Raw genomic sequence first — 10,167 nt, 5'->3', positions numbered from 1 at the left:
TCGAACACCTGTTCATTTTTTAACCGTTAGCTCCACCGGCAATGTCTGTCTGTGTTTCATCCGTTTCATACGTAGGCGATGTCTATATCGTCTCATCGACAGCGAAACGATTGAACATCGTTTTTTTTTTATGAATGTTATAACTTCTTGACGTTTTTGTGTTAATATAAGTGAAGATACTTACGATTATACAACACCAAGTATTATTTGTTTCACAAGCAATCCTCCTGTTTATTTTTTTATTTTTACATTATTTGGGAGTTACTCCCCTTCCCTTGCCAAGCTGACGTCACGTCTGGTGACGTAGGGCGAGTCCATTCCGATAGAGCGCACCGACGGGAAGGGGCTGAAGCGTGACACAGCAGTAGAAACGGACGGCCTCAACAGCTTGCCACCCCCGTAGGAGGAGAGAGAGTAGGGGTACCCGGTGGGGGTGTACCCCAGCGACGACTGGTACGCTGATATGTGGTGGGCGGAGGTGGCGATGGGGGACAGGCCGTTAGGGCCGGTGGGTGACCGCCCCAGCATCAAGTTGGACCTGGCGGCGTCCAGACTCCCCTGGGTGAGGTCCGGCTTGAGAGGGTCGAGCTTGGGGAAGCCCAGGGCGTCCTTGTGGGGGGCTGACCCCAGGAAGTCCGTCACCGACCAGATCTTCGGCTTGCCCGCGTCCATGTCCGGGTGGGCGTGGTCACCGGCGATGTAGGCGGGGCCTCGAGGAAGCTCCGGGGACAGCCGGCAGTGGCTGATCTCGTTCTCGTGGTTCTTGGAGGACGAGATGTCCGGTCTTTTGTCGCCGGACTTTGACGGGTCACTGGACTCGGTCACCACGTCAATCTGCTCATCTTTGTGCTCTAGAAGAAAGAAAAAAAGATATGAATATAAGGCCTATAGATTTATATAGATTTATATAGATTTATATAGATTTATATAGATTTATATAGATTTATATAGATTTATATAGATTTATATAGATTTATATAGATTTATATAGATTTATATAGATTTATATAGATTTATATAGATTTATATAGATTTATATAGATTTATATAGATTTATATAGATTTATATAGATTTATATAGATTTATATAGATTTATATAGATTTATATAGAATTATAGGTATATCTGTATTTGTCAAAACGGTGGCGTCTCGTATCAAGGTTAGGTTTATCTTAATATCACTATCCCTACATTGAACCTAACTCTAGTTTTAACCCAAGCTATAACCCAAATCCTGACCTAACCCATGATTTTTAAACTCTAACCCAGTCCTTTATCCCACGTCGGTAAGTGATTGGACCAGTGTTTCTTCCAGACTTTTTTCTCGGTGGGGGGGGGGGGCGGTCAACATTTTCCGGGGGAGGCGGACACTAGTAAAAATATATGTTTTCTATATAAATTCCATTTCGTTCGGGGGAGGCGGTAGAGTTTCTTCGTGGGGGGGGGGGGGGGGCGGAGATTCTTTCCCCCCACCCCCTCCCCGAAGAGATGCCTGGAAGAAACTCTGGATTGGCCAGAGCCCGGAAGTTAAACAAATCATCTAATTTATATAGAGACCAATATTTTAAGTGAAGAAACAACGCTCACGGGCATAACTGCCTTTTCAGGTGTGTTTCTAAAGCACGATTAAAATTTCCGAAGTTATCCATCAAGATATCCTACTGGGTGGTAGAGTGCTCGACTGTTGACCCAAAGGTCTCGAGTTCGGATCTCGGTACAGACTCGAGAATAAAGAACGTCCCTGAGTCCACCCAGCTCTAATGAGTACCTGACAATTTAGGGAGTGTAAAAGTGGCAGGGCATAGTGCAAACCACACCACTCCTTTAAAATACTGAGATCAAGAAACATATGGACTCTACTCCATCTATGAATTGTATGAAAGGAAAACTATACAAATTGATCTCAATGCAAAAATTAAAATATCATAGAATAGAATTTTAAAAGTGCACTATTGATCGAACCGTGCATAATAATTAGGATTAAATTTTTGAAACTCTCAGTGTTGCTAATCCGATACAATCCTTTTTTTTAAAATATGACTTAACGCTACTTGACTGAGTTTTTATTGTGCACTTATTAGCCTACATAATCTCGCTTTCTCTGAGCCATATGTTACATGCTAAATAGTTTGATTTGAAAACATCGCATGTCGAATCGGCAACAGATTTTTTCATTAGAAAAACATTTGCCTCTATTTTCCTATTCTGCGGCCACTCTCCCTTTCAAAGGAAATGTGTTCACGATTGTGATTCGGGAATTCCCAGGACCGCCGCGCAAACGCGCTTCGCTGTACATATTGCGTGTGTGTTTGTGTGTGTTTGTGCGGGTGTGTATAATCGTGGGGCCAAGCAGCCCGTAAGATTGGTGTTGTGAAAGATGGACGTTTAATGACCGGGCGCCCTTTTTTTCCGCCTGTATCACGTGTCATTGAAATTTTTAGCGCCTGGTCTTTGTAAAGATTTAGCGGCGATCACGTGGCTCCCGTACCGGCGATACGCCCTGGACCCGGGTGCGGACGCTCGCCGGCAATGGCACCAGTAGGCGTGAGCCGGGTCGGCAATAAGGTCTCCGTGGTGGGGCTTTTGTGGGAGAATTGCACGACAATAGCCCGGGGGGTATCGGCGTTAACGAAAGCCAGATGGATATCTCAAGGCTTTCAGATAACACACGTTCGAAAAGATGAAAAGAGGGGGGTATGGGGACGGTGGGTGAGAACTGTGACGTCAAAGTTAAGGCCACGTGCGCCTGGAATAATGACGTCGTTTCCCGTCCAGCGCTTCACGATTCGTTAACAGCGCGCGCGCGTGCGTTCATTTTTGGAGATCACGTGACTGGACACAAACGTTGCATCAGCCTGCACACTGACAGCAAACTTTGCTCAACCGTACCCCCACACACCCCCACACACACCCACACACCCCCACACACCCCCACCCTACATTCGACTCACGCTCGGGTTGTTCTCGGCTGTCACGAGGCAAGGAGGACGGGGGGGGGGGGTGGGGGGGGGGGGGGGGGTCACATAGAGTCTCCCCTCACTTCCGCGTCTTGAAAGTCTGACTCCACTCACACACGCCGTGGCACAATGACTCCCTGGCATCGCGTCGGAGTCAGGCCCACTTGAAAGGAAGATTAGAATTAGCAGACAAGCTTGTGTGCTAATCATCCCGAAGATTCCATTCATGCCCCGCGCCATAAGACCAGCGACGACCGGCTCTAGAATGTTTTTCGCCAAACTTCTCGCTATGAGGGGCGGACACAATGAACCGTGTGTACATCAAAATAACATTTTCATTCAAAATAGTCACCCAGCCCGTCCCTTTTACGTCTACTAACTCATATCGTTGTCTTGATTTTATACTATTGTAGTAGAACTAGTTGTATTATCTTGTCTTAATTTACTTTTTTAAAAATGTCATTAAGAGTTACCCGCCCCTTTTTTTCTATTAAAGCACTTTGGAAATAACAAGATTTAAATGACAATAGCAAAAATTGGGTTTTTAGTAGATATCAAACACACCCCCCTTTCCTCCCCCCCCCCCCCCCCCCCCCCCCCATCGCCAACACCGTTTTCCCTAACCACCACACCTCACCCACTTCAGAGCAAGACAACAATAATAATACCACGTCTTTGAGTTATCTCCCTTCCCACTGTCAGAGCTAGCAGATAAAGCGAATCAAGTACGGTAATCGGGCTTTTATGATTCACGTCCCTTGCCGAAAAAATTTTTGGAGAGAATCCTTTGAGGTATCAATGTTTTGGAGCAAGGGTTCGTTCAATGGACCCTGAAATCATGTGAGAGTGTGTCTTGTATTATGCCCCACCCCCATCTATTCAACCACTTCCGGTGTCATGACATTCGTCCATGTTTGAGGGCATTATAGTAATCTTAAATTCCAGATAGGGATGGGAGTGTGTGTGTGGGGGGGGGGGGGGGGGAGGGGGGGGGACTTGTGGATTAATTCTATTTGATGTAATTAAAATTATAAAGAAATTTAGCTATGTCAAGAGTATCTTTAATGTTTGTGTCTTCTATATGTTGTTGTTGTTGTTGTTGTTGTTGTTGTTTGTTTGTTGTTGTTTTATTTTTCTTTTGTTTTTTAAACTGAGATTGACATCATTTTGAAGTCTGAATGATATTGCTGTTCATAACATGACTTTGACTAAGGTTGAGATATTTCTACTCTTCAATGTCCATGAGAGTGTTTTACAAGTAGACCTACTCAAGCCTTATTAACCTAAAATAACTGATGTTTTAATATAGGGTACGGCTAAACAAATTGTTCCCATTTTTTTCTAAGTAAGTATTCACTTGTCAGAGATAGTTGTTTTATTCATTTTCTTCTTCCGGTAAATGGTGGAGTTCGTTGATCAGAAGAAACAAAATGACAAAAGCAACAATCCCAACACCCCCCACCCCCCCCCCCCCCAACTCCGCCTTGTCCCCCGGGGGAGCTTGTAGGAAAACTCAGACAAGGATAAGATAAGAACGCGCGGGTCGCCGACTCGCGGGCCGCAGATAAGAATAGCCCCCTCGATGGAGGGCTCGTTACTTGCATTACTCGCTGCGCCTCGTCCTCCAGATGGAGGCTTTGATGCCTGACTTCCGGCTTTGATGTGGAGAGTTCCGGTTAAAAGGACACGGATTAGGTGGCCGGTCGCTTTTCACTGCGCGGCTATTATGACCATCAAAAAGCCGAATGATGTCTTTCATATGCTGCGATGTTGGCGGTAGCTCACACTTTAGGCTGGTGGAGGCGTGAAAGTTGACGGGGGGAGGGCGGCGTAGATTAGCTAAAATTAGACTAAGGATTTAATCTCGACGTGTGATAAATGGGGAGGGATTGTGGTGTGAGTTGGGGGGTGGGGGGTGCAGGTTAACTAAAATAAGACTAAGAATTTAGTCTGGATGTGTGAGAAATGGAGGGCGTAGTTTAATAAAAAAAAATAGACTAAGGATTAAATCTTCACGTGGGGTGGCAATCCAAATTAACAAAAATAATTAATTAGACTTAGAATGCAGTCTCGACTTGTAGAAAATGGGAGAGGATTGTGGTAAGGGAATGCAGATAAACTAAAATTAGACTAGGAATTTGGTGTTGACACCTGGGCAAGCTCACGGTCAGTTAATAAGGACAGGGTAGACGGTTATGATTTTCTGCAGCTTGGGTTAGCGCCTGCAACAATGTGTTGTAGTCCTAAAGAAAGAGTAGCCGTACCGTGATGCGTGTGAAAACTTAACGTTTAGACGAATTCATGTTAAAGTAACCCAACATTGGGGGACAATATTGTTTCATTTCAAGTTGGGTAGTCGAAATAAAGGGGGGGGGGGGGATTGAATAGAAACTTCCTTGATTAAAACCAGATTTCTAGAAGTGACAACTAATTTATTTGTAAACAAAATCATATATCGTTTAGTTTCTTCCGTAATGTTTACTAAGACTATTTTTTCGGAAGTTGAGTATGTCTGTGTGGTGGATGTTGTGGTGTTTGTCTATGTTGCGACTGTTGTGTTTTACGTCTATGTTGTAGATGTTTTGGTGTAGCTCTGTGTTGTGATTGTTGAGGTGTATGATGTAGATGTTGTGTTGTGTTGTAGAACCGTGTTGCAACTGTTGTGTTTTAGGTCTGTGCTGTGGATGTTGTGATGTAAGTCTGTGTTGTGGATGCAGCGATGTAGGTCTGTGTTGTGGATGTTGTGGTGCATATCTGTGTTGTGGATGTTGTGTTTTACGTCTGTGTAGTGGATGTTGTGGTGTAAGTCTGTGTTGTGGATGTTGTGGTGTAAGTCTGTGTTGTGGATGTTGTGGTGTAAGTCTGTGTTGTGGATGTTGTGGTGTAAGTCTGTGTTGTGGATGTTGTGGTGTAAGTCTGTGTTGTGGATGTTGTGGTGCATATCTGTGTTGTGGATGTTGTGTTTTACGTCTGTATTGTGGATGTTGTGGTGCATGTCTGTATTATGGATGTTGTGGTGTATATCTGTGTTGTGGATGTAGTGTTGCATGTATGTGGTGTGGATGCTGTAACTCACCTTTGTTGTTGTTGTTGTTTGTGCTCTTCTTGTCGTCACCACAGTCAGAATTGTTATCGTCGTCGTCATCGTCATCACCATCCTCGCTTCTGTTCCGGGGTGACCAGGTCATCTTGTTCTCCTTCTTCAGCCTCCTTCTGGCGTTGGCGAACCACGTGGACACCTGGGGTGACGGGGTCAGAGATTAATTAATTAATTAATTAACTAATCAGTCAAACACAATAGGGCTGGTAAGTAGGTCAACAACCAGTTCTATGGCTCATGCAGGTTTTATTGAGACGTATAACTGGTTGGTGACCTACTTACCAGCCCTATTATGAATTTTAAAAACTTGTCTTCATGATACTAAAATCTTCAATTGTTTAAATGATCTCACACAACAATGTCAGAAGAATATTAAAATATGATTGGAAACCTTTTAAAACTATCACAATCTACTAAACATGTTCTATTTAGTTTACTATTGGGAACGGCGTGGTTGGATGCTAGAGCTCACAACTGTTAACCCTGACGTTCGTGTTCGAATAAAGGCAGCGATGATGTAGGACGTCTCCGAGCCCATCCAGCTCTATTAGGTACCCGACTCACGTGATGGATGGCATAGTGCCGAGCATAAACAGATGAACTCTACTTCATCTGACCAATGGTACTGGACAAGACCAGGAAAATATTATGGTGATGATAGTTTAAAATGGTCACACCATGAATTTACACCTTAATGACGTCATTGAACATTCAGTTGTTTGAACTTCATGTATTAATTTTTTTTAGAAATCATTCCGTAATAACTATTAAAGTTGTTTATTTATATTGTGGTTGTTAATACTGATTGAAAATGTATTCAATTTCCCGGAATAGCCTAAATAGTATACATAATCTGAATATCTTATTACTCTACAGGAGCCTTACGAAATATGAACCAACATGAAGAAAAAGCCTGTGTGTCTTATGTACTTTGTGTAGCATGGCTTTCTGATACGACTTATACAAAGTTGGGTTTTTATTTATTTATTTTATTTTACAAAATTAATGCACGGTTGAGATCACGCCCAGCTTAGAAGAAACATTCCTCAGAAGGTAAAGGTGAGATTATTGGAAGGTGAAGAACCGCTCACCTGTGTCAAGGTCATCTTGGTGATGATGGCCAACATGATCTTCTCTCCCTTGGTGGGGTACGGGTTTTTGATGTGCTCCTGGAGCCACGCCTTCAGTGTGTTGGTGCTCTCCCGTGTCGCGTTCTTCCGGCGGGCGTTAAGGTCAAGGCCACCGTACCTGCGACACAAACAACACAGTAAAATTACACACTACAACACACGACACAACTAAATTACACAACCACAGCACACGACACAATAAAACTACACACCACAACACGACACAAAAAAATTACACACCACAACATACGAAACAACAAAATTACACACCACAACACACAACACAATAAAGTTAACAACACACAACACCATAAAATTACACACTAGAACACACAACACAATAAAATTACACACTAGAACTTGTTCAATTAATCTTTTTAAATGTGCATATTTATACAGTTCGCTCATCAGTCCTACCCGCGTATTACTACTATAATCTATATCTGGTTTATCTTATAATCTTATAACTACACCCTCCAAAAAATGCTATGTTTAGAGTTACTTACCCTGGTCCGTAAGAGTAAAACCCCATGGCGGACGTGTCGTAGAGCGACGGTTGAGTCAGAGTTCTCCAGGCGTCACTCCCGTCTCGTATGTTGCTCCCATTGGCGCCCTGGCAGAGAAAACAGACGACTCACAATCAAACTAACAAAAGTGTTTTAACTTTTTGACACAGTAAAAAAGCATTTCCAAAACACGATATCAACTAAAAAAATTATATTGTAAACTTTTATTGTAAACTTGAACTTCAATTCGATGGTAAAATTGATTGTAAACTTCATTTTTAAAAGATTCCCATGTTGTTTCAAAGCTTTATATCCCATATTTTACGACCATGGCCCTCATGAGCCCATCACAATACTTGAGCTGAGCTAAATTCTATTTTTTTTAATACATCTGTCTGTTGTATTTGTATGATTCTCAAACAAAACACTATTCCACTCTGCTTTCAGCATCGTTGTGAGTCTCAGCATTGAAGGTCTCACCTCTTTACATTTTACAATACGTTGAAAACTTTTTAATTTTAAATCAACGCGTTGTAAACATTCTGTTTTCTAAGGGCTCGAACCCACACAAACTACATAAACAACTTCAGCTACGACACCAGTGTCCCATAGTTATAAACCTTTTTATCAGTACGTTGCTTTTTTGTTTATTTTTAGTCCGTCCCTTTGACCTTGACCCACTTATCACGTGACGTCTAATCCTTCCAGCTGGCCGTGTTTGATGTGTCTGAAGTCTTGCGACCTTTCAACTCGACCGTGAAGTCAATCCATCGACTTGTAATGCGATTTTCAATAACACCAGCAAACCCCCTCCCTCTCCCCTTCCCCTTCTTATTTCTACTTTGAGTAGTTTTTGTCTGGCCGCGCTTATTTCAAACCGGGAAGTGGGGGGGGGGGGGGGAGCCCATCCAAGGTGTCGTCATTGAGGTGATCGAATCTAAACACGGGGCTCGTTCATTTGACAGGCGCCCCCATGCTGGGACCACCGCGGCGAACCAGCGCCCTCGGTAATGGCGAGATAATCGTGCGGGCTAGGACGACTAGAGTTCAGTCCCCTGGTTATACGCTCCCGTTAACTGAGGTAGTGAGAGGTTATGGTACGGTGTGATGCGAGTTATAGAACACAATTGTATCAAGAAAACTTTTGATGTTTGTTTTATATTTTAAATTTTTGATTGTTAATCTTTAAACAGGATGAAATAAATAGCAGCTGATATTTGTGATTTTTATTCCATAGCTGCTGTGTTTGTGTTTTCAACTGTTGATTAGGTTATATATCAAACAAGCACTTAGTCACAATGCCGACACATCTTTTACTAATAACAAAAACGAGTTTTGGTATTAAATTTAGACAAGTTTTAGGCCTATGTTAACAAAACGTGTCAAAAAGTGTTGACCCGTTTTCTCTTTGACAAGTGGCAGAACGAAAAATCTTCCGTATAAAAATCTTCCCGTGAAAGACATTGTTTCTATCTAGTTATAAGCGAGTCACTTTTCAGACAACAATATTTATTCATCTCAGATATAAAATATTTCTAACATTCTTATTTACATATATTTTCAACATATATTGTCAACAGTTTTTATCATGTATTTTGTCCCATTTTATCTTAACGCAGCTGTACACAAATTCCTATAGTGAATAAAATTATTTAAAAAGTCAAGTTCTCTTTCGAACCTGACGGTCCGTAGAACAAGTGAACTAAAGTTCATTTGTTTCTATAGCATCGTCATATGAAAAGATAGTGTGGTCAGCACTATGCCCAGCCACTGTGTGCTCTACGCTTCGGTCAATCCGTCCCAATTAATGAAATTATTTCCATGTTTAAATTAATTAGCCGTGTTCAACACGAGAAATATTTCACGAAAATTTGTTTTTACATCTGACCCGGCTTCTCAATCTAACAGACAAGCGTAAGTCGAGGATTTCAAATCAACCTGTTTGACCTTATAACTGTTTAAATCTCTCCTCTTCCTCCCCCACCCCTTGCTTCTAACTGTAACAACACCCCCCCCCCCCCTTCACCTTCCGTCAAGGCTGATTGGCTGAAGTGGAATCACATCTGAAACCACGTGACAGGGGGTGATCCAGCGATCAAAGGCCGGCTTGTACAACGTGAACATGTCTAGGAGATTACAAGACATTCGTGGAGGGGTTTTTTTCTAACCACCTCACAGGGGAGGGGGTGTAGGGGCGTGGGAGTTGTAGTTAACTAGAGGTAACGATGATACTGGCGATTAAAGGGTTAGCTTCGGCTTGAGGGGATTTAATCAACATACTGACCAGAAACATTTTATTTTTTTGGCGCATAGAAAACGTTTCTCCTTACGTTTAGAATTATGGTGCAGGTTTAGGGTAGGTTTCCTTATAGTTAGCACAAGTTAAAAAATAAATAAAATAATAAATGTAGACCTAATATAATGTTATAATAAATAGTATGTTGTATTGTGAACTATAGTAGACAAACAGTATC

General features: G+C 42.3%; 1 protein-coding gene across 1 annotated transcript; it reads right to left on the bottom strand.

Annotated features, from left to right (window-relative positions):
* Positions 1–261: 261 nt before the first annotated feature.
* On the bottom strand, positions 262–7,773 carry LOC131950767 (homeobox protein caupolican-like). Its single transcript, XM_059312953.1, has 4 exons — positions 7,694–7,773; positions 7,149–7,305; positions 6,034–6,196; positions 262–851 (listed from the first exon to the last, which is right to left on the bottom strand). Exons 1-4 carry the CDS (start codon positions 7,717–7,719, stop codon positions 262–264), a joined length of 936 nt encoding a protein of 311 aa, XP_059168936.1. The 5' UTR covers positions 7,720–7,773.
* Positions 7,774–10,167: the final 2,394 nt, after the last annotated feature.

This window comes from Physella acuta, unplaced genomic scaffold, assembly GCF_028476545.2.
Source record: "Physella acuta isolate Inbredline_101_S28 unplaced genomic scaffold, ASM2847654v3 ptg000778l, whole genome shotgun sequence".
In the NCBI taxonomy this organism is placed as follows: Eukaryota; Metazoa; Mollusca; class Gastropoda; family Physidae; genus Physella; species Physella acuta.
This window is presented reverse-complemented; position numbering and strand designations above follow the sequence as displayed.